Source organism: Galeopterus variegatus, unplaced genomic scaffold, assembly GCF_000696425.1.
Source record: "Galeopterus variegatus unplaced genomic scaffold, G_variegatus-3.0.2 Scaffold3422, whole genome shotgun sequence".
Lineage (NCBI taxonomy): Eukaryota > Metazoa > Chordata > Mammalia > Dermoptera > Cynocephalidae > Galeopterus > Galeopterus variegatus.
Genome location: NW_007729533.1, coordinates 128,349 through 153,047, shown reverse-complemented (window position 1 = coordinate 153,047; position 24,699 = coordinate 128,349). Strand labels below are relative to the sequence as shown.

At 39.7% G+C, this 24,699-nt stretch overlaps 2 protein-coding genes across 4 annotated transcripts in view; one reads left to right on the top strand and one right to left on the bottom strand.

Annotated features, from left to right (window-relative positions):
• Positions 1–8,457, top strand: part of LAMTOR3 (late endosomal/lysosomal adaptor, MAPK and MTOR activator 3) — a 32,457-nt gene extending 24,000 nt beyond the window's left edge. Inside the window, exon 7 of the mRNA XM_008585007.1 lies at positions 7,941–8,457. Coding sequence (XP_008583229.1) covers positions 7,941–8,029 — 89 coding nt within the window. The 3' untranslated portion in view covers positions 8,030–8,457. The remainder of the gene's footprint in view (positions 1–7,940) is intronic.
• The window catches only part of DAPP1 (dual adaptor of phosphotyrosine and 3-phosphoinositides), a 62,485-nt gene that overhangs the window by 5,668 nt on the left and 32,118 nt on the right, over positions 1–24,699 (bottom strand). For 2 of the 3 annotated variants that reach the window (XM_008585011.1, XM_008585010.1), the window contains 5 exons: positions 24,373–24,506; positions 12,653–12,783; positions 4,879–4,926; positions 3,271–3,333; positions 2,245–2,330 (listed from right to left, as the gene is read on the bottom strand). In XM_008585011.1, coding sequence (XP_008583233.1) covers positions 2,245–2,330; positions 3,271–3,333; positions 4,879–4,926; positions 12,653–12,783; positions 24,373–24,506 — 462 coding nt within the window. The remainder of the gene's footprint in view (positions 1–2,244; positions 2,331–3,270; positions 3,334–4,878; positions 4,927–12,652; positions 12,784–24,372; positions 24,507–24,699) is intronic. The other variant, XM_008585012.1, reaches the window with a different exon arrangement.

Genomic DNA, 24,699 nt, shown 5'->3' with positions numbered 1-24,699 from the left:
GGTGGGAAATAAGACACCCTTTTCTCACGACTCCTCTCCCAGTTAGAAAATTTTCATAATATACTGATTATGTTAGAACCAAACACATTTGTGCCATCTGCCAGGAATTGTCTTAAGAATACAAATGACCCATCATTGTAGTCAACAAAGTTATAATTAAAATTGAGGGAAAAAACCTCAAAGAAATAAAACTAAGATGCAAACAGCATCATCATACGTGCATCACACTTGTGCCATATACAGCCTAAACCCAGCCAAACTGCCTGTTTGTTCAAGCCACTTTAAATGAGGTTTTATGTCACTCTCAGCTAAAACCACTCCTAACATGTAAGCTCTCTGCCAGGGTTAAATCATGCCCTTCAGACCTGAACATCTGTAGACATTAAGACATGCAGCTTTTTGGAATTCCGGTCAAGACGGCAGAATAGATGGCCCTCAGCGTCACTCTCTCCCAATCAATTTACAACTATAAAAATGTAACATCAGCCAAGCTGGGGCTGCTGGAGCTCAGGGGAAGAGGAGGAGAGACGTACAGAGTTCATGAAGGTGGGAGAAACCATGAGGAGAGAAAGAAAAAACTGCCCTGAGTGTTTTGGGATGTGTCTGCTTTAAGGCTGGAGCTGCTGAGCGCATGAAGCAGGAGCCGGCAGAAGCCCCAGCTGTGTCCTTCAGATTGAGTTACTTGGAGGTGGCAGGGGAGAAGAGGACCTTGGTAGCCCCCAGATCAGCAAGACCACTAATAGGGTTCCTGTGGACCCACATAGGAAAGAGGAGCCAGAACAGCTGAAAAAGGGGAGCCATTCAGAGGCTGGTGAGTCATCTCAAGGGACCGGCCAAGGCCCATCCCATGGGAAGTGTTTGGAGCACAGGTGGTGCGGGACACAGGCCCACCTGGAGAACACTGGGACACAGCAAGGACAGCTGACCCACCCCCCAAACAGTGCAGGACCACTCAGAGGAGACTGGTCAGGACTATAGAACTGCACAGGGTGCAGTTTGATGAAAAAACTCAGGCCCAGATCAGAGTTTCTACACAACCCAGGTGCACTGGGTCTCTGGAGAGCTGGAAATACCTATAAGGTCAACCATTAAACCCTGAGATGCACAAAAAGCCTTCCCTAGGGAAACAGCAGCAAAGCAGCAATTTAGCTTAGCCACACAACTCAAGTACTGGTTCCCACAGGAAGTTTCCCCATTTTAGAAGTAAGCAAAGGACGGGCCGGCCCGGTGGCGCACTGCTACAGTGCACCGCTTGGGAAGTGCGGTGGCGCTCCCGCCGAGGGTTCGGATCCCACATACAGACCGGCCGCTCACTGGCTGAGCAAGGGGCGGGGGCAACACCGAGGGTTGCGATCCCGTGGCCGGTCCCGGTCCGGTACGGGCGCGACACTGAGGGTTGCGATCCGTTGCCGGTCACGAAAAAAGACAAAAAGGAAAAAAAAAAAAAAAAGAAGTAAGCAAAGGACAAAAAATTAGTTCCAGCCCAGTCACACCACCAGCACCTCGGGGCCTGCCAGGGGACATGAGGCATGGATCCGGGGACCAGATCCCTGCCCACAACCACTAGAACCTCAGGGCCTGCCTAGGGGCCCGCCCAGGGACTCTCTGCATGGAGCCAGAGACCTGACCCCCTCCACAACCAGGCACACATTTGGAGCATACCAAAAACATCACCTCCATGTGGGTGGCCCACCACAGCCACCACAATAACCACAGCTACTGTGAAAGTGGCTAGATGTCACAACCCCCATGCAGATGGTCTACCAGCCACTGGAGTGCAGTGACACAAGAAGAGTCACCAGTGGAGACCAAAGAAAAGAAGAGGATGTCTCTCTCCACAAAGCCCATTCCAGAGTGACAGAAGAAGCAGCTGTTCTATGATAATATTGGGGGACCTGAACACACTTCTCAGCATTGGACAGATCATCTAGGCAACAAATCAACAGCATAACCATTACTCCTTCAGAGGGAGAGAAGAAATCTAGGATTCTCAAGAGTGGGAGGGGGGAAGGAGAGGGGGATAGGAAGAGATTGGACAAGAGCCATAAAGAATATGTACAATTTGTAACAATATACATACTAGTAATATTGATTTCGTCAACATGTCAACATTGAACCCCCAAAATATGTATAATCAATTATGATTCAATTAAAAAAAAAAGACATACAGCTTTTTATTCCTTAGCTAAAATAAGTATCTGGCAAGGAAACTTTAAAAAATATTTCCTTTATAAAACAACTTACCAAAAACAGTTTACTCTTTCCTGTGAATAATCAAATTGTACAGCTGAGCATTCTGTTAAATCTAGGATCCGAATTGGTTCTGGTGCCTGAAAAAAAGAAGAGCAACCTATGTCATCATAAACCATGTAAATACACAAAACTGTCCATCACTTATTTCCCTAATAAATCATCCACTTTGTGCAACTGTTGACTTTCCTTTCATTGAGAAGACTGATAATAAGAAAGCCTTTCTTTTTTTTTTTTTTTTTTTGTCTTTTTCTGTGTCCGGCAACGGATCGCAACCCTCAGTGTTGCCCCCATACCGGACTGGGGACCGGCAATGGGATCACAACCCTCGGTGCTGCTCCCGCGCCTCGCTCGGCCAGTGAGCGGGAACCAGTCTGTATGTTGGATCCGAACCCTCGGGCGGGAGCGCCGCCGCGCTTCCCAAGCGGCGCACTTATCCAGTGCGCCACCGGGCCGGCCCATAAGAAAGCCTTTCTAAGTGAAGTCACCAACCCCCTGGTTTTGGAATTAGTCTTTCATGAAACTGGGCATTAAGAAGAGATTGCCTTTAATGATTTACATTTGATGGAGATGGATTTTAACACAAGAAAGAGACTCATATTTTTCTCTCATCTTTTTAAATCTACTTTCTCAGAAATTTTACATAAGAAAGCAAAAAGAAATGAAATAATTTTAAACTTGCTTAATGAAAGGGCCATGGGAAATGGACATATTTTTAATAAAGGGTGAAATTGCTGCAGAGAGACAGTTTATAAATTGTGGTAAGAGAACAATTTCATTGCTCTAAACAGGGGGAATTAGGTGCCTTGGGGAGCTACAGCATAGCCAGTTCAAGAGAGCAATTTCTGAGATATACATCTCAACTTTGCAAAAGAACTCTGCTCATATCAGGAATTAAGAACTCACATCTCCAATCATTTATTGGATGTTTCAGGTAGACTTAAGAATATCAGGAATTCTAAAGGCAGATGTTCTTTTTATCTAGAGAGAAAGGGAAAAATGTATTATCATGTTTCTCACCATCTGGTCTTTGAAGTATTTCAGTTCATTCCTGTGCAAAGTAAACCATCTTGTTTTCCAGGTCTGAGAAACACACACACACACACAATATTTGAATACAGGAGTGCAATATTTGAACTAGATAATTTACTTTCATTTTTAAAGTATCTAAAAAATTAGATTCAATAAACCTGAAAAAATGTTGTTGTTTGTCATTTCTGAGAAATAAGTTTCAAAATATCAACAAAAATGATTGTATGCATTAAGTTCAGAATGAAGGCAGAGATATTATTAGCATTTTTAAACAAATAAGGGCTGGCCCGCTTGGTTAGAGCACAGTGTTGATAACACCAAGATCACGGGTTTGGATACTCGTACTAGCCAGCTGCCAAAAAAAAAAAAAAAAAAAACCCCCCCCAAAAAAAAACAAAAAAAAAAAAACCCCCCCCCAAAAAAAACAAAAAAAAAAAAACCCCCCCCCAAAAAAAACAAAAAAAAAAAAACCCCCCCCCAAAAAAAACAAAAAAAAAAAAACCCCCCCCCAAAAAAAAAAAAAAAAAAAATCCCCCCCCAAAAAAAATCAAAAAAGAGAAATAACCTGTCATAAATATCCAAGGTGATTTTTAACAAACCACTAAAATTTCCATCTCATTAACTTTATAATGAAAATAGATATTTTTTGAGCACCTACTATGGGCTACAGTACTATCCTTGGAGCGTTTGTGTATATTATAGCCAGTCCTCATATAACAATGCCAAATATTGTTCTTGTCTTACAAATAAGTAAATTGAAGTTTAGGAATCTTGAACCACATGATATTCTCAACCTGTCTCAGAATTCTGTGGCATCAATGACAAAAAAAAATGTTACCCAGTGCCACCTTCTTATAAAATAGTAGAACCCCAATCTGTATTGGATGGTAATATGCCCAGTTAAAAGAAGTAACAGAGGATTTAAAAATTAATATGCTATATGTAAATACTTCCTGTCAGTCTAATAGGGCCATAGCTAAATTCAAGCAAGGCAGTATCTGTGAGAAAGGTTAAATACCCTGACTCTTAACATGGGAAGGAGCAGACATTACTCCATGAAGGTCTTCCTGGCATATTACAATGAAATAGAGTAACTTTAAAGGTACAATCACATTAATGGGGGATAGTTAGAAACTCTGAACTTGTAAAGTCCTCAATTGTATTTTCATTTGGATTTTATAACATAGTTTCATTAGTACTAGTGATATTTCTGGCCTACCTCTAGGTAAACATTTTGTACAATTTTGACTTGTTTCTTTGTTCTTTGTAAAAAAAAAAAAAAAAGGAAAGAAAAATGTTCTAGAGTTTACTCGCTACCTTCATTCTCAGTTATTCCATTAAAAGGAGTGTATGTTTTCTTGAGCATTAACTGTAAGATACTCTTATGCAGGACTTTGCCAAAAAATAGTCATTTTTCAGATTTTTGACTAATAAGCCATGAAGATGAACTGTTGAAAGGTGAAAGGTAAATACTGTAAGTGGGTCAAAATGAGCAGGCAACTATGCTTTTAAAAAAAGCTGTCAACATGAGCATTGAGTCTACATGCCTTGTTCTCCTTTTTTGTGGTTGGCATGAGCAGTAAAACACTTCCTTACCTTGACCAGGCCGCCCTGTTTGGTGAGGTAGCCTTCTTTGGTGCCCAGCTGAAAAAGAAAGGAGCATCTACTGAAGCCCGGAACTGTCACAACATGATGATGTGACCTTCTATTTCTGTCCTATTTTAAAATGAAGAACAAGTTTGCCTGTGATCTTTTAATGATCACCTTTCATTCTTCACCTGGGCATTTGAAAATCTGCCATGTGCTGTGAGAGACTGTTTTCAGACTGGATCATCCGGTATAGTTCTGCAGCAACAGGCAACAATTAAAAGGCTCTCTAGCAATTTCCAAACAGTAAACCATACCATTTCACTTATAAAAGTCAGTGTTTGTCAAAATGTGTCATGTGAAACTCAGCTGCTTGGATCATGGGTATTAGCACATGAACAGGTACACACATACATCTATGGTCAATACATTTGGGAAACTGGATTAAGAAAATAAAAAAAGGGCTGGTTGGTTAGCTCAGTTGATGAGAGCATGGTGCTGATAATACCAAGGTCCAGGGTTCGATTCCCATACTGGCCAGCCACAAAAAAAAAGTCACCAAGAAAAGTAAAAAGATTTCTTTACTTCGGCCTTCCCGGAGTCTGTATTATGCTAACACGCTTTGTGATTTTTAAAGAGGGAAACTTAGAAACAGCATTTCCAACATTTATTTTATCACATAATCCTCTTCTCCACTCCCACCATCTTTTGGTTTGACAGACTTGAGACCTATATTGCATGGAACAGATCTTCAGGAGTGCAGATTTATTTACACCTGATTTATCCATGTGAATAGACATTTGAATAAGACAAGTACCCTAAGATCAAGAAATTTATAACTGCATAAATGTCTGAAGAAATTGAATTCCTGGTAGGATATTTTGTTCTAATATAATGTCATAATATATCTTATTTTAGTAAGGAAAAAAATGAATAAAAATTGGGAAATGACTTGGTTGACGTCAAGGTTCTTTTTATGGGAATTCCCAGAGTATTTTTTCCTGAGGTGAATTCTCTCTACCAAATAAAAAGAGGAACAACCACCACCACAGGAAAAGAGTTAAAGCAAGAAATAATATACAAACACTTCTTTTAAAATTCTTATGGCATAAAGTAAGAATAAACTCCACAGGTGTTCATTTAAATAATGTTAAACAGTATTGGTGAATTTGATATCATATAATCAGTTTGGTTTATTTTGATGTTAAATAAATTGAACCAACTGAATTGAGTTTAGGTATGTTATGGAAATGGAAAAAATTAACATTTTGAGTTGTTGCAGGTTAAGTAGAGGCAAAGTTAATTAAAGGCAAATTGTTGTATGAAAGACCCTGACAGCATTATTCGTTGAAATCAAGCGGAGGAATAATGCTGTTCACTCCATCTCACCTCCATCCAAACAATATACTATAAGTCTAGAATTTTTCTAAAGTTTTGTAGGTAGGTGGAAGGCTGCAGAGGGAAGCTGAGGACATTAATTTTACTCAGTGTCTCAGGATGTAAGAAATGAAATAATTATATAGCAGATTTATCTTTAAAGACATCTATCATCTGTCATAGGAAGGATGTTTATAAGATCCCCAAATTGGAAATGAACTAAATGTTTAAAAATAAAGAATTATTAGCCTTCCTGCCATCCTGCCTGCCTGCCATAAATGTAGTCAAATCTATCAGGTGGGTAAAGCAAGGCAGGCATCGGTGTGAGTGTGTGCAAGGCATTCCTGCGCCTTAGTACAGACTGGTGGAGACCGAGCAGGGTACAGGGAGCATCTGTGTGGCAATGGTGGCGATAGCGGTGGCAACATCTTGGTGTAAGGTGTTGAAGCTGGCAGGGGGAAGAGGGCAACTACTCCAAGGGATGCAGGTGATGGCCAGTGCACAATTTCAGAGCCAAGTTGGGCTCAGTGGGCATCTGTTGTGAGCGGTGGCCTGGAACTGGGTGCTGGGGCATCAGTTAGGTGACCAGACTTTCTAGGGTAGGGGAGCAGGTAGTTGGAGCAGCAATTGGAGATTGCTTACTTTCGCTGATCTTCAAATAAGTAAGAGTACTGAAGATAATGAGGTCTACATTCCTTGCTGTGGGAGAGGGGAGTTACAAACAGGAAAAAGAATAAAGACTAGAATGAGCTTTGTGGTACTGGATTAGGATTGAGGTCTTGGTGTGAACTGATAAATGGATGGATGGATGGATAGAGAAATAAACACAAACGTAAAGTATGTATGTATACATATGTATGTACTGTACACACATATTTTCTTCAGGTCTGTTTGCTGAGTGGGCTGGGACAGTGATGTCCCAATTATAATAACCATGTAGTGCCCAGATGGTAATTTCTAAAGTACCACTCTGCAGAAAAAAACAAAAACAAAAAACAGGGTTTCTTGAAGAAATCACTGATTTTAGAGCTGGGTACTAGGAAAGTACAAGATAAGCCTGGAACATCTTGCTATATCAGAAAGTAAGAAAGTTCTTTAAAAATTATGAGGCATATAGATACAGAAGCCACCTTAACAGGACTCTTATTGGCCAAATCTGGGAAAATTTGAAGGATCAAAATAAACAATGATAGTCATGACTAGAATTCATAGATATAAAAATAAATGGTTTCATAAATGTGGAGAATAAAGAGCTTTTCCTTAGAGTACAATGACAACCAATAAATGTAAAATAAATAGTAGAATCAAAGAGTCACCATTTGGCAACAATCACAGTCATGATTAAGACAGCCAAGAAGCATCAATGAATGCTAAATTTGGTGGATAAAAGTTTAATGAAGAACAGGATATTTACATGGTCTCAAATAACCTCCCTCCAAATATTTATTAATGACAAAGGGTATAAAGTGATTTTAGAGTGAAGAAACTTGGCAGACACCACTTAAGTAGTCAAACACATGGTAATGGGGTAAACTGAACTCGTGTTCCATCAAAGATGATGCAGTGAGAAGCACAAAGCATCGCTTCTGTGGTATTTCTACCCAAAATGCAAAACCCGAATCTAATCATGATTCAACATCAGACAAGTCGAAGATGAGAAACTGTTCACAAAATAACTGGCCTTTAATTTTCAGAAGTGTCAAAGTCACAAAATCGAGGAAAAACTGAAGTGTTTCAGAGTGAAGAACACTCGAGAGACGGGACACATAAGTGCAACTTGTGATTGGGGACTGGGTCCCTTCACTCTACGGGACCTTACTGGGAAAACTGGCGAAACGAGAATGAGATCTGCAGATAAGTATCAATATTAATTTCCTAATTTGAATGACTGTGAGGTCATGTAGGCAAATGTACTTGTTTGTAATAAATACACACTATCAGGGCAATAGGGCATCATGTAGGCAATTTACTCTCAAATGGCTCAGGAAGAACAAAGCTCTTTGTACTGTTCTTACAATTATTCTGTAACTTTGAAATTATGTCAAATAAAAAATAGTATGTAAAAACATAATAGAGGGATTAACTAAATAAATCAATATATCCAAATAATGGAATATTACAGAATTTGTTTAAGGGTGTTTTAGAAAACTATGTAACAACATGGAAGATGTTCACAATATATGATTAATTAAACAAGCATATTCTATCTACGGTGAAGAGCTCATTATTTTATATAGGTGTACAAGTGTTTATACATATGTGTGTGTATCTATATATCTATATCTATATCTATGTCTATTCAAGAAAAAGACTGGAAGGATAAACATCAAAATGTTAAATGTGAGAAGAGCCTCAAGGCCAAAATACTGGAAAAGGCCAACATGTGAGGGAGGGGTCTAAGAAGAGGAACCATAAAATGTGTCAGAGATTACAGAATAAAAAGAGAGAGATGTTGCAGAAGCAAAGGAAACAGGATTGTTAGAAAAAGGGAGTTGTTAAAAATGTCAAAATACCATAGAAGGGAATCTAAGGAAACTAATGTTTTAGATAGGACCTATTCTGTGTCAGGAACTTGAAATATCTTATCCCACTTAATCTCTATCAGTATAATTAATTGGTATTTCACAGTTAACATGTCCAAAACAGAACTCCTGTTTCCCATCCCCAAAACCCACTCCCCCTGCAGTTTTAGCCATCTTAGTAAATGGCAGGATTGTTTACTCTGTTGCTTTTTTTTTCACATATTACTTTCAAGCCAAGTAAATCTTGTCTCTTCTACCTTCAAAACACATCCTGAAATTGACCAGTTCTTATCCCTTCCCTGCATTTAACTACCAGTGCTTATCCCCTTCCCCAGGTTTAATCATCAACATCTCTTTAGCTTCTATGACCCTGTCCACGGTTGGGAAACAATTATCCATGGGTCTCTTCAGTTTCTGAATGTCTTAGAGCAAGGCACTACCAGCCCTTCATTGCAGACCAACTTATAAAACATGTTTGTGTAGCAAACAGCTTTAGAAGATAGAAATAATGCCTTCCTCCAGAGCAAAAGGCAGACATGCTTACTGCCCATTATAAAATATTTGCATTCCCTAAGCTCAGGGTTCCTCTCCTGTAACAGAACACACTGTGTATGTAGGTATTACCTGGCCCTTTTCATGTTGCCTTGTGGGGACCAGCACAAATATTGATATTCTGGCTATTGTGGTGAGTAACACACTATCCTTCATCTCTGACCCAGAAGACTTGTGTCATCCATCAGCATCCATGAAACTGTGACAGGCTAACTTGTTAGCTTGCAAGTAGGGCAAAGTCTCAGACTCTTCACAGCTCTTGACACCTACTAATGCCAGTAGTGTCCCAGAGCATTACAACAATTAAAACACTCTCAGAAATTTCCAAACACTCAGCCGGGAGGTACTGCTCTTTGACAGCTCCATTGCCTAACATACTCTGGCCCCTCATTACCTCAGTGATCTCATCTTCCACCACTTTCCCTCTAGCTCACTCCCTCCAATCATTCAGACCTTCTTGCTGGTTTTTGAAACAGCTCAATTTAGTTCCCACCTTAGAGCTTTCATACTGCTGTCTCTGCCTGCAGTACCCTTTTCCACCTGATGACATGAGTCACGCCTTCCTTTCAGTGAAGTCTCTGTTCAAATGTCACCTCCTCACACAGGCCCCCACTGCTTCACTCTTTTCTCCATATCCTAATTTTTGTGATGTATTACTATCTGATATTATATTACTACATCAATTATTATCTGTGACCCTAATAGAATGTGAGATTAATGAAAGGCTAGTCTTTGCCTAATTTAGTGTAAAACTCCCAGTGCTTACGACAGTGCTAAGTGTACTGTAGGCACTTGAAAAAAAGCTTAATTTAATAAATTAATTAATTAAATTTAATCCTATCTCAGGAACCCAATGTTATATTGTTTATAAAACACAGAAACAGTAATTTCTCCAAATGCAGTTGCCAAAGGATGTGAAACAGTTTTACACAAGCATCTACATTTCTGGGCAATAGGGCATCTTTGATTTTCACTTTGAGCAAGAAGTTCTTTTAATTCCCTCTCTCCACTGCCAGAGCTTATGCAAGAACTGCATCCCAAAAAGAGAAAACAGAAGTGTGAAAACCCTCAGAGCCTTTAGGTTGGAGATGGAGGTGCAGTGTCATGTGGCCCTGTGGGGTAACCAGTGAAGGCTGAGAACCCCTGTGTTCACTAAGGGACAGGAGCATCCTGATCAGACCAGAACTCTTGCCCCACGCATGCCAGTCCCGTCATCAAGGATTCCACAGTGAGGAGTAGTGAGAAACATTTCAGAATGCTCTAGAAAGCCTTTATAATTTTTTGTCCATATTCATATTGATGCACAATGGGCATTAATTAAAACTTCATGGGCTTCTTACTATATAGTGTAAGTCCAGTCATTCTCAACCAATCACTCACCCCTATTTTAAAAAGTCCAGTATACAGACGCTTCTATGTATTGTCATATTTACATACTTGGGCAAATGAATCCACCCAATACTTGGAGTGAGTAAAGAAGATAATGAACAAGGCCTCCAGAATTTGGTCTAAAGAGGCTTATTTCTACCTAAGTGGGCTATATCTCATGCTCATACCAACCCTATGAATCAGGTACTATCTGCATTTCACTACTGATAGAGGACACACATGGTAGGGTATGGTTTGCTTGACATCGAGTGTAGATCTTTAGGGGAAGTGTACAGAGGAGAATGTGAAGTTAAACTGAGTGCAAGTAAGAGTGATGTTGAAGGGATTAGTGCGGGGTTAGAAATGGGTAAAGATTAAATTATGAAGCGACTGATCAAGAGGAGAACAAGAGTTGTTTAGAGAGGATGTCTTGATTTGTTCTTTGGTCTTTTCTGATTTTGGACTATATATCATCTTGCTTTCCTAAATTTCTCTAGTTCTGATGTCTGATGCTTCGTTCTCCAACTCTAACAAAGCCAAAATACCTCTTTCTGCCAATTTCCAGGATTTTTGATTTGAAGAGCTGTAGCATAGTAACAAAAATGTAAGGTGTGCCATGAACTGGGCTAGGCTATAAAGCTACAAACACGAGCTATGATTCCTGTCCTTAGAAGTGTCAGGCTGTTGGTGAAGGCAGAGAGATGTGCAGGTAGTTAGCCTACAGCATGCTAATTCTAGAATGAAGGTAAACAGAGGGTGCTCTGGAACACAGGAAAGGGGCATTTAAAAAGAAGCTAGTGGAATCAAGGAAGGCTTCCTGGAAGATACTGATCCCTGATGCTAGTCTTGAGAGATGGGTGGACAGTAATGGTGGTGGCTGCATTTCAGAGACAGGAAGGGGAGGAGGAGCACATTGAGAGAGACAGGTCCCACTGTGTGAATGTGGCAGCAGCATGAGAGGAGGCCAGAGTGGCCAGCAGGGTCCAGGTGGGCTGTGGAGACCGTGGGCACCACTGAAGGTTGTTGAGCAGGGAGGTCATGTGTTAAGTCTGCTTTTAAAGAAAGACCTCTCCGGTGGCTGGGTAGAAAAAAGTACGGCAGAGACAGAAAGGCCACACATATTTCAATGTAATTTGTAGCTGAATATCTTCGAGTGATTATTTTTCAAGGGTAATGATTGCTAGGTATCAAGAATTATTATTATTTTTCAAGGGTAATAATTGCCAAATACCAAGAATTAGCTCTTGATATTTCATTTCAGTATTGTCCTCTTTATCAACTGTGCAAATCCAGATTTCTTAGACCAGAAGTTTTCAGCAAACAAGGAAGAGACAATGAATGGAAGAGCCCTGACAATGATAAAGGGAAGGGGGTGCTGAAGAGGAATCTTTGCAGGGTCATAGTTCACAGAACAAATATAAATAGACTCTCGGAGGAACAATGAGTGCTCCAGACGCACTGAAACTGAACAGTGGCTCATGTTGCAAAGAAGTGCCAATGTTTTCTGTCTGTTCACTTCAGTCAGCGAAGGAAAAAAAGGCTAGGAAAAAAATAACACCCTAAGTTTTTATAGTAAATGTGGAGAATATTTTTTCTATAGACAGTTGAAATGTAAAGGAAAATTTTTTTCTTAATTTAAGAAATTTATCAACGAATAGCAGTTTAGTCAATGATGTGAACACAAACATTTCTCGCCCATTCTACCATGAACTTGCTTGGCTAACTAAACACAGAGATTTCAGTACCATTTTCTAAGTATTTAAAATCTTATCACTATTGCATTGTATTTTTTACTATTTGCCCTGGAGCAGATGAATTGAGTCATAGGCTTCAAACCTTATATTCCTTTCCCAGTCGTATATCCCAAGCTAGAACTTTTATGTGAACAAATGGACTTTAACTCTTCTTGCACGTGATTGCTTTTAGACAGTGAGAGAGCGGGGGTCAAATTGATGGTCACTTACAGAAGGTGCAGTGGGCACGAGGTCGTTTTCTGTTCTTCCTGTCTGCATTGCTGTGTGAACCCGGACAGACTCATAAATGGAAGGTTCCTCCACTGTTCTTGGATAGGGATGTTTCAGAACAATCAGAGTGCCTGAATGAAGATAAAGAAAATGCAAAATCAAATTGTATCCCCCAAAGGATGGTCCAAATGCTAACTGGATAACTGTGGCTGGACTGTAAAGTGTCTTGTTCTTCCATGTATTCACTTGCTCATTTTCTCAACATTTGTCAAGTACCAGCTATGTGCCAGGCACGTAAGCTGGACACTGAGATGTAAAGCATGATATAGATGATTTCTGACTTCCTGGTGCTCAGAACTAGTATGGATATAGTCATTTAAGTGGACGTAGTGAAGAGACCAACAGTAGCAATGTGGTAAGCTGGACACTGAGATGTAAAGCATGATATAGATGATTTCTGACTTCCTGGTGCTCAGAATTAGTAATGGATATAGTCATTTAAGTGGACGTAGTGAAGAGACCAACAGTAGCAATGTGGACAGAACATGGGGACAGCACAGAGAGGCCCTGGAGAACCTTTCTGTGCAATGATTCAGGAAAGCTTTCATAGAGGAGGTGTCATTTGACCTAGACTGTAAGTAGTAACTGGAAGTTTTCCAGGTAGGCTTTACAAGAGCCATGAAAACAAAACTAAACGAATGCACTAGGGTATAGGAGGATCCATTCCACTGCTCTTTTTTCTACCAGTTTCAGAACAAACTTGTAACAAATCAATGGATTTCAAAAAAGTGGTCTGACAGCGTTCTCCCCATTCTCTCCTACCACCTCATTAATGAAGTAAACCAGAGGAAGCCTTTGCTTTTCTTAACCGAACACAGCTTGGATGAGCTGGTGCTCACGTGTCATCACCTTCACTTCCATCTGGAGGAATCTACCAGTTTCAGAACAAACTTGTAACAAATCAATGGATTTCAAAAAAGTGGTCTGACAGCATTCTCCCCATTCTCTCCTACCACCTCATTAATGAAGTAAACCAGAGGAAGCCTTTGCTTTTCTTAACGAACACAGCTTGGATGAGCTGGTGCTCACGTGTCATCACCTTCACTTCCATCTGGAGGAAGGGGTCCAGGTGGAAACAGGGCTTAGCCCTGGGGGCCAGGCATTAGGTGCTTGGGGATTTCATTCTGAGGACTTTGAGTAGTTCTGACTCAGCACTTCTGACACTTTCCCCTCCTGTGTCCTTCCTCTAATTAATCAGTCAATCAGAAACTAGAAACTTTGACTACAAAAAAAGTAAGTTGAAGGTTTTTTCTCCCTTGCTATGGCTTCTTGCTTTTTATCTCACTGGAGTCTTTTATATGGCAGTCCCAGGAATGTACTAGACATGGAGGAGATGCAACAAATTCAGTAATTCATTCAACAAATATTTACTGAGCCTTGCTCTGTGCCAGACACTTGTCTAAGCACTGGGAATACAACAGCAAACAAGAGGTACAGTACCTGCTCTTACAGAGCACATGCTCCAGGTAGGGGGGCCAGGAAAAAAAGAAAAAAATAATTTAGGTGTGAGACATGTTATGAAACAAGTGAATAGAGAAGGGTAAAGGAACAGAGTGGGGTTAAGATAGGGTGATACATTACATGGGTGGTTAAGGAAGGCTTCTTTGAAACGACTTGAAATGAGCAGTATAGAAAATACAGACTCTGAAGTGGAGTAAGACAGAGACAATGAGGAAAGAAAATGCTTTCTCTGTAGTTAAAAGAATTGTTAATGATTGATCTACCCAAAACAAAACCATTCTACTGTGCTTGAGTATATACAGTGTCTGGCTGCAAAAGCAACTGTGACTTCTGATAACTGGGCCCAGATAATGTGCTTCTGTAAAATGAAAAGAAGGCATGTTGAGAAAAGCCAAAAGAGGGTCTATGAGCTCAGCCCAGAGAGGAGTGAGGGACTCCGGCCCCCTCCCCTTTCTGCGTCCCATTTGCGTCTGCAGCATCATCGGGATCGCAATGAAAAATGGCTCTCGCCTTTACTCGAAGCCCCAGTCCCTCTCTTGCACATTGTCTGTGCTCTCTTTTGTCAATGCGATCCTTTCATGAGAACAGATCCAGTCATAAGAGGAGAAGGGGCCAGTTACAGCTTTACAGTCAGAATGAAAGCAGCGACATCTAAATCCGGAACAGCCGTCCCGCAGGCTGAGGGGCGGTGCAAGCACTATGGTAGCACTGCAGACGCTTGGTGAATTCGGGGCTGGCTCCTAAGTGACCTACTCCAGAGAAAACCTCCAGGGATGTGCCTGGCACTTACTCTGGCATCGTGGAAACAGCACCAGACACGCAGGCAGAGAACTGGGTTTGATTGCTCAGTACCTTTTGACCCGTGCTTTCATTCCGCCTCTGACTAGTGAGAACACACTTTCTTCACAAAGCTGTTTTAAGCACCAAATAAAGACATGTTTGTGGAAAAATTATAAAAAAGTTTAGATATTATTATTAGTTGATATAGAGTATTTTTAAATCCTTGAATGAAATTCCAATGATTGCATCTCTGGGAACATGGATTTTAAAATGTTCATTTAAAAAAACCCTTAGATGCAGTATTCTACTAGTAATAAAAATCAGGGTGGTATAGTAATCGCTGACTATAGCTCCAAGAAAGGCGGTGCCTCTTAACCACTTCCATCTGACAGCAGAGGAGAGGGGAATGGAGCCTATGGCTCAAAGCAGCTGGCAAAGCATAACATTTTGAAATCTTGTGCTTCATCTTCAAAGTTCATGCTACATTTTCATCCTATCTCATACTCTCAGTATGAAAATGACACTTTAAATGACACTCTAGGAAGAAGGACCTGGTTGACATGACCAGGCATGTACCCAGTGTGCTCCTACTTGTGTTAGTTTCCTGTTGCTATTGGAGCAAATTGCCACAAACTTAGTGGCTGAAAACAACTCCAATTTATTATCTCACAGTTCTGGAGGTCAAAGGTCTGAAATGGTTCTCACTAGTCTAAAGTCAAGGCATTGGCAAGCCTGCTTTCCTTCTGGAGGATCTACGGGGAATTGACTTCCCTGCATTTTGTAGCTTCTAGAGGCTGCCCTCATGTCTTCACTTGCGGCTATTTTCATCCATTTTCAAAGCCAGCAACCACAGGTCAAGTCCTTCTCATCTGCCATCTCTGGTTCTTCCTCTTCTGGCTTCCTCTTTTACTTATAAGTGATTATCAGACCTTGTGATTACAGTGGTCCTGTCTGGATAACCTAGGACAATCTCCCTATCTTGAAGATATCTGATTAGCAGTCTTAATCCCATCTGCAAACTTAATTCCCTCTTGCCATGTAACATAACATATTCAGAGGTCCAGAGAGAGATGTGGACACTTTTGGGGGGCCATAATTCCACCTATCCGAGTATCAGTCCCTGGGAGATAAATAAGCATAGCCTCGGAGAACAGTTGTGCTGCAGTGTAAGAATCTCCAGGCTGGAGTTGCTGCCTGAGCCTGTAGTGCTGTAACCACTTGGTATTAGAAAGCCATTGCTTTTCCAACATGTGCATTTCTAAGCTCTTCGGAGCAGGTATGTTGTCAAATTTATCTTTTTATCCCTGCCACCTGATAGAGTTTCTGAAATAATGAAGGCTTGATGAGTAAAGGAATGAATGAATGAATGTTACAGTGATTGGGGCCTAAGCTGCAGGAAAGCCTAGCATGAACCAGCCTCTTAAGCCCACGACCACCCTGGCCTGGGAGAGGACAGGACAACAACTTCAGGCATGGCTCTTCAAATCTCCATTGGCAGGGACCCAAATTCCATTTCGAAGACCTCTTCTGAAGTTTAACCAACAAAAGTGACCTGAGGGAAATGGTGTTGAGTCAATCAGGAGAGTAGAATTGACTGTGAGTGGATTTTAAACAGTAAGACCATGAATGAGGCTAGACAAAATTGTGGGATGAAGAAAATGGGAAACTACTTATAAAATAGTAACTTACACTGATAAAAATCTGGAGTCCTAAAAGGCAGGTCTCCTATGCTGACCATTCTCGCCCAAGAAAGCCAAATATAGATTTCTAGACATGGCTGCCAGGCTTACAATGATTTCCCCTTCTGTAGAGACTGTCCCATCCAGTATACAGACATAGATCCCCACAGCCATGTAGAAACACCAGAGCCTGGCCTCACCCCTGCAAACACCCAGCCTAGCCCACACTAACTGGACACTTCCTGGGGATCCACTCAGTTACATCTCTGGAGAGAAGGTTTACCAACTTCAGTTTCTGGACTACATGAAGTAGACTACTGTTTCCTGCCTTTGACACAAAACTCGATGGAGGTACTTTTTTTTAGATGATCAGAGCTGGACTGAGGCAGGCATTTTAATTTACTGAAAGCCACAAAGTTGCCATGATTACTAAGCTGATTCCTTACTGTCTCCTGGTTGTTCAGCTCACCTTGAATTTTGGGAGGGTATATTAATATCCTTCTAAAAAATTCCATTCTTCTCTCTGTACCCCACTCCCTCCACCTTTTTTAAAAAATTCAGCTAGCCAGAGTTGGAGTTGGTTTCTATTATTTGCATTCGAAAGAAACTAATTTAATGAGGCCACCACAAACTCATTATAATTCCCACCCAAAGGCCAAGAGAAAATTCCATTCTTCTCTCTGTACCCCACTCCCTCCACCTTTTTTAAAAAATTCAGCTAGCCGGAGTTGGTTTCTATTATTTACATTCGAAAGAAACTAATTTAATGAGGCCACCACAAACTCATTATAATTCCCACCCAAAGGCCAAGAGAGTGCCTTGGCTCCATTGGAGAGGAACTTTGGGAAGGTGATATTGAGACCAAATGAACTCCAGGACTTGGTTGGAAGATTGAGATGAAAGGCAGCAGGAGGCACGGGATGGCAGAGGAAGAAGAGGGAGGAAGATCAGCATCAACATGCCTTGGAAACTTGGCTGCAAGTTTCACTGCAGTTTCTGAACTACCTGAAGGTCACTGTTGCTTCCTTCCTTTGACCTAAAACCTCATTTCAGACATGCTTGGTGGAGGTACATTTTTGAGATGATCAGAGTTGGAGTGAGGTAGGCATTCCAATTTGCTTTGGCTGAATGGTAACTTACAGTTATGTGTAAGAGTTACATATATAACTCCGCATGTGGTAATAGGAGATTGCACCGAAGGACTCTTTATCTTGTATTCCCCAAGAATTCAGAAAAAGAGTAAGAAGAGTCTCAAGCCTCAGGCATTGGTTTGGTATCTGAAATAGAATGTAGCACAGGGCACACATAGCTCCTAAAAGGAAACGTTTGTTTAGAATATTTCTTTTATGCACTAAAACTAGGGCTTACTCGTCAGGTTGTCCAGCTAGACTGTAAAGTGTTTAAGGGCAAGAATGATATTTGATTCATCTCTATATTATCAGTGGCTAAGTGCTCATATCATAGTTGGCACTCAATATATATGTGTTGAATTAAATTATAATAAGATCACATCCATCCATCTTTTATTACTGACCTCAGGTTCAGAAAACAAGATTTGCAACTAGCATAGTGGGCTCCTCTGTCTCCTCCTGCCAATGGAAAATGGCTTTCTAGGGGGTGTTACAGGAATATTCAAGATCTTTTTCCTTCCTTCTTTGCTACCTGCTCTGCAAATAAATTTTAACCCATGTTCATTTACATATAAAGAGGCTTTAATATTTGATATCTAGTCTTACAGGGAGAAATACACTGAGGCAGGAATAGTAGATAGACCACTCAGCCCCGGCAGGAATAGATTCTGTTAAAATATTCGAGTCAAGTCAGGTCTCTCTTTTTGGAGTGGTCACTTGATTCTAACATTTTACCATATGAATCCATCATGGAACTGGCTTAAAATTTGAAGAGGACATCACAAACATTTGATAAACACAAATTCAGTAGTCTCTAAACTAACTTCATGATATACCAAAAAATTTACAGCTCTTGCATAAAATCTGATAGAATTAATCACCACAAAAGGGCTTCATTAAATAACGGTAATAATGACTGCATACTTTAGAGAATAGGCCAAGAATCAGTCTAAATGTCTTCTGTGCCTAATCTCATTCAATCTTCACAAGTCATTAAAGTATGAACTATTACCATCGACTCAATTTTAGAAGATGAAGAAACTGGAGCTCGGAAAGGTTACGTATCCTGCCTGAGGACACACAGCTGGCAAATGGCAGAGGCTGGCATTGAACCGGGGATGCTTGTGTTTACTCGTTACACCCTAATTATCCCCAGCCTCAGTGCAGTCACCATGGAAACCTCTACGGCAAGTGAAATGTTCTATTCCATTGTGGGCAAGAGTTCACTGTACAAATTAAAGTTTGAAGAAATGGATTCTTTAGGAGGCAGCTTGAGGAAAGGAGATGGGAGTTTTTACTTCAAGGTCTCTCTTGGTTTCTTCATTTGTAAAGAAGAAATTAAAGGGTCCCTCAGCTCCCTTCAATTCTAATACCCTGTAAATCCAGTTAAACACACAAGTCCAAATGAGGGAGGGAACCAGGAAGCTTAGTAAGCAATTGTGTATCTGCTTCCTATAAATGTACAATATTCATTTAAAATATTTTTACCCTGGTGTCATTTTCTCTTTGCCTCTCATTTTCCCTTTACTTTCTCACTCCAACTTTAGATTTTATTTTACCTTATTGTATTTACATAGGCTGTTTGATACCCTTTCTAGACAGACATGTATAAAATGGGCCTAAGTATTTGGGGGATGTTTTCTAGACAGCCTTTTTATGTTTTAAGATTTCCTCTAATATAATTTCCCAAATGGCAGTTCATGTAAATAAAATAGGAATAGCAATAAATACAGAGGCAGGAGTTCAAATTAATTCACGTTCTTCCGAACCATAGGTTTACATCACATGCCAAACATATTATTTAAGACTTTAAAGAAGAGATAAAGAAGAGACTGAGGAATAGAACTAAAATATGTGTTGTAGTCCCGCCATCGCCCACAAACATCCTATTATATAATTGTGGCAGGGATTTTTCCCATCCCAATACATTTAAGGCCATGCTGTGTGGTGACAATATTGCATTGCCGTGTCACTGTGGGACCAGTTTCAGAAGACAGCAGGGTACATGGGAAGCACCCACGCTTTAGGACTAGGTTAGCCCTCATTCCAACACAGCTCTCAGGCTTACTAGCTGTGCAACCTGGGGCAAGTAACTTAAAACCTTTGAGTTTTGATTTGCTCATTTGAAAATGGGACCACCGTATGCGTTATAATGGGTAGTTGAAAATATTAAATAATTTGATGTATGTGCAAACATCTGACAGAATGCCTGGAACTTAGTAAACACTTCACAAATGTTGATTTCATTCCCTTTCAGTCCTGTTTTTTCCTTTTTCAGACACATCTCATTTACACACTAAGAAAATTTTTATTTTTGGCAAACGTAAATTAAAGAAGTGATTCCTGGTTGTGGTTTGGTAAAATTCCAACTTGTTACTAGTTATTTTCAGATTTATCATACAACTCTTAAAATATAATTAATTTTAACTTCATTATTTTTAAATGCCACCCAGGTAAAATGGATGGCGTCACAAAATAAAATAGTAATAGCGGTAGCAGTTATCAAGAGGTTGGGAATCCCCATATCAAAACAAAAAGAGAAGTGGAAATTTGACATTTACAAAAAAACCAGATAGGATCTTAAGAACCGAGAACAAATTATTATAAAGGGCAAGCACAAATACAGCACTCAACTTGCTGGTCAGGTGGTTAAAGTCACAATACAGGATAATAAGTTGTACCTGACAATTTCATATAAGAAAGCTTGGAAATACAAACAAAGGTGCTGGGAAAGGTAATTCTTGTTTTAATAATATTTGGACAGTTAAGCTTAAAGATAGATGCTGTCTATATTTTCAAGACTATCTATGAAACTTAGCTAATAATAAGAGGATAGAGTAAAAATTAATAATGGACCAAACATATTTATACTAATAAAAAATTTCTCAAATTTCCAACTGTATTTGAGTTTGGTTTAGAAGTCATGTACAAACATTAATATGTTTTATATATAACATCCTGCTATTACAAATGAAAGGCAAATTCAGAATTTAATGATCAGTGAACATGCATGCAACACAAAACATTATTTCAAATTATGCTTTGTATCAACTTTGAAGTTGCAATTGTCAGAAGTTTGCTAGTTGTGGTCTTGCCATGCAAACTGCAATGCAGGCATTGGTAAAGGTTTACCCAACATGACATGTTGTGGAAATGATTAGCATTTATTCTTTCAGGTCTGGGACATATCGAGGAACAAAACTTACAAGAAGCCCTCTCCTTATATAGTTTACATATTAGTGTGGAGAGGAAGACATTTTAAAAAATAAGTGAATTATATAATATGTTAGGAGGTAAAAAGGCCATTGAGAAAAATAAAGCAAGGAAGTGTTTTGTATATCTCTGTTACATACTTGGGAATTATTGGGTTGTTAAAATTGGAAGTATCTTAAGAGTGTTTATGGGTATTAATAAGGAGAAATTAAAGTAAAGAGAAACTTCAATGGAGATTAGACAGATTAAATGCAGATTGTGACGTGGGAAAGGGGAAATTTTACTGGTAGAATCTTAAAGTTGGCAGAACGCTTAGATCTTGTTTTGGAAACCCTGGTTCTTCAGATTAGGAAACAGAAATTCTGAGAGTTTGGAAAGTAGAGAATAGGAATAGAATAGGAACAAAGATATCTTAAAACAATATTCATCCCTTTAGGTCAACAGTTTTATCTATACCGAGTACAAAGATTTTCTTATGACCCGGAATCAAGTATTCTGAGTTTCACTCTACTGGAGACATTATATATAATTGTAAGGCAAAAGTGTAAGGTTTTGGTTATTTGGACATCATCTCTATTGCCTTTGGAGGTAATGCCATTCCTGTCAGTAGATGAATGTAAGAAAGTTTTTCTTTAATAAACTCACTCTCTAGACACTGCAGGATAAGGTTGACAAAAGTGGACTGAAATATCCGATTCTAATTCTTTGCGTTTTGGGAATCTAGAAGTGAGAGGCCTGGCAGGACACCTCGTCCATAGTGCAAACAAATGCTTCCCTGGGCGATCTTAATCAAACATAAGCTGTAAGAAGAATTTGTACTTCATCTGATAGTGAACAAGAAATCATTAGCCTGAAGGTCTCCTGATCACTGGGAACAAGTACAAGGAGCCAATTCTTAAATGAACAAGGAGAAAAGACCTATTTTTTAGAAGGTGGCAGCCCAGCTTCCATTCACTATTCTTCACAGGACTCCTGATCACTGGGAACAAGTACAAGGAGCCAATTCTTAAATGAACAAGGAGAAAAGACCTATTTTTTAGAAGGTGGCAGCCCAGCTTCCATTCACTATTCTTCACAGGACACTGTGCTGATGCTGTGACTTCCAAGAACCTTCCGGGTTTAAGAGTTATCATGACTTTCATGACTTCAGTGCCTTATCTTGTTTCCTGAGGCCTATTACTCCCAGAGGGGCAAGACTGAAACATGCATCTGTCATGGGTTTTGCCCCTTGTTCCCAGCCTGGGTGGCTTTCCTTTCATCTGGCTGGGACAGATAAGAAGAATAGAGTTAGCAGAATCTAAGTCAAGGGCTTGAAGCCAGCAAGTCTAGTACATATCGATCAGGACCAGGGGCCAGTAGCAGGGGTTCAAATAGCAGTAAATTCTTCACTGGATAATGAGTACAGGCACTGGAGAGGATCAAAATCTTAGTTTCCAGTTTTATTTCAACGAATAAAATAGTAATTACAGTGATAATGATGATACAGCAAGTTTTAGCTTTGGAGAAACTACTATAGGAGTCTGGGTTACAAATCCTTGCAATCCCTAATGCATTAATAATAAGACTTCTTTAGCCAGAATGATGTAGGGAAGCTTAACATCATCCCAAGTGCAATTTCAAGGTGCCTTTACTTTGCAGCAGTCTTAGACGATCCTCTTGCTTGGTGATTGAATTAGTGCCAGGAAGGTTAAACCAGAAAGCACTGTGTTCACTTTTATCTCAAACTGCTTTGAAATCTTCCAGTACCTTTGCCCTAACTTGAAGAAGGTCCAGAAAGGAGCACAGAAAATGATCAAAAGGGTTGAAAATAGAGTCTAGGAGGAAAGTTTAAAAGAAGGGAGCTGACTTTAGTTGGAGAAAGAAGAGAAGAAAAAGATAACAATTGCAGTGGCTTTGAAGGTTACAAGAGTTCCTACTCACAGTCATCCATCCATTCATTTATTCATTGACCCAAGGTGCCTGCACTTGACCAAGACCAGGACCTGGCAGATAAGGAGAAGGACAAAAATAGAGGGAGACAAAACAAAGCCTTGCTTCAAAAATCCCCTCTCCATTGCCGGTGACCAAGAACTGAACAAAATCAAGTGTAATGTTGGGCACAAGTGGGAAATAAATCTGAAGTGAAGTGAAGGATACACAAAACTGAAATGCTTTCCAGGGCCAAAGTAGCAATGGAAAGAAATACATCCTCACTTGCCATTTGTTTATGACAGAATCTATTGGTTAAATGGTGAAGTTATTTTTAGGGATGGTTGGGAGAACTTCCACCAGAAAAAAAAACAATTATTAGCTTCAATTTTGTAGTTTGGAATATTCTATTACAGGCCTGGTGTGGTCATTGTAAAGCAAAGCAACCAGTTCATGGTTTCCATTGTGCTTTTCATCTATGCTGAACACTGTATGGTTCATATCTGGGTCCATCCAGGCCACATAGAGAGCAGAAAAAGCAGAAGCCATCTCTTCCCACCACACTGAAGTTAACAGAGAACCCACTGGCAAGTTTACCAAGAAATCAGCATGTACAAATTCATGGTAATCACCGTGTTATCTTAGTCTCGAGTTCCTCCTGTGCCACAGGTTCTTGGAATTTCCCAGCCTTTGATTAACTGAGATTTATCATCATTTAGGACAAATAAAGTCATGATTCTATATTGCAAATATAGGGGTGACTTTCTGCTTTATTTATATAGTATAGACAAACAAGTTGGATAATTTAAATACTGGTAGTGTGCTTTTTTTTTTTTTTTATGAATTTTCTGGTTTGACTCTCTAATCAGTCAAATAGGAAATTTCAAACTTTTCCAGACATACTTAAGTCAAGTTTAAAAACTCATAAGAAACGAAGGCAATAGAAATTGAATTTTATAGCTCAGGAAAGCACTTTCTAGTCAATATTTTCAATATTCAGTGGTCTCTGTGAAAACTTTGGCATGAATTTTATTTTTAAAAATGCTCAGAATTGACTTTGTGGGTGTCACCCACATGCAAATTGCCCATATCTGAAATTATGAGAAATTGAGAAGTCATTCTTGCCTATGTTCTTTGTTTATTGTATACATTATTATAAAATGGACAGGACATTTTAAAGAAATTGTGTACTTGTAATCAATCTATAGTCAATTTATTAAATCACATTCTTAGAAAATATCTACTTTGTCTAAAGTACATTGTTTTCTTCTGAAGATAATGCTGGAATACATATCTACTGTATATATAATTTATTAATGTAGCATATGGCACAGCACTAGAAAAAATTGTTTTTAAACATATAAAATTGCACATTATATGCACAAAATTCAATAGAAATGACAACTATAAAATTCTTTAACTGCAATCTGCCTTTTCTCCTTCCATCCTCAAACAGTATCTCTTAGATCAATATCTGTTCATAGCTTACCTGTCTCACTTCCAATCAACGGCTGATTTGCAAAATGCTTGACAAAATCCTTCAAAGATGGGAATTCGTTAAAGCCAAATTTAAGTGAATATCCAGTATATTCAACATGAAAGTGTTTGACAGAGTCTTTGGCTCTGAAAAGGAAAGGGAAGTGTTTAATGTTATTTAACAACGAATATCTTTTTTGAAGGAAAATATAACCTTAGGTATTGGCATCACCATTAACCCTGAGAACTGAGAATTAGGCAATCATTGAAATCACTGGCATTTTGGGCCGGCCCGGTGGCGCACTGGATGGTGCGCCGCTTGGGAAGCGCGGCGGCGCTC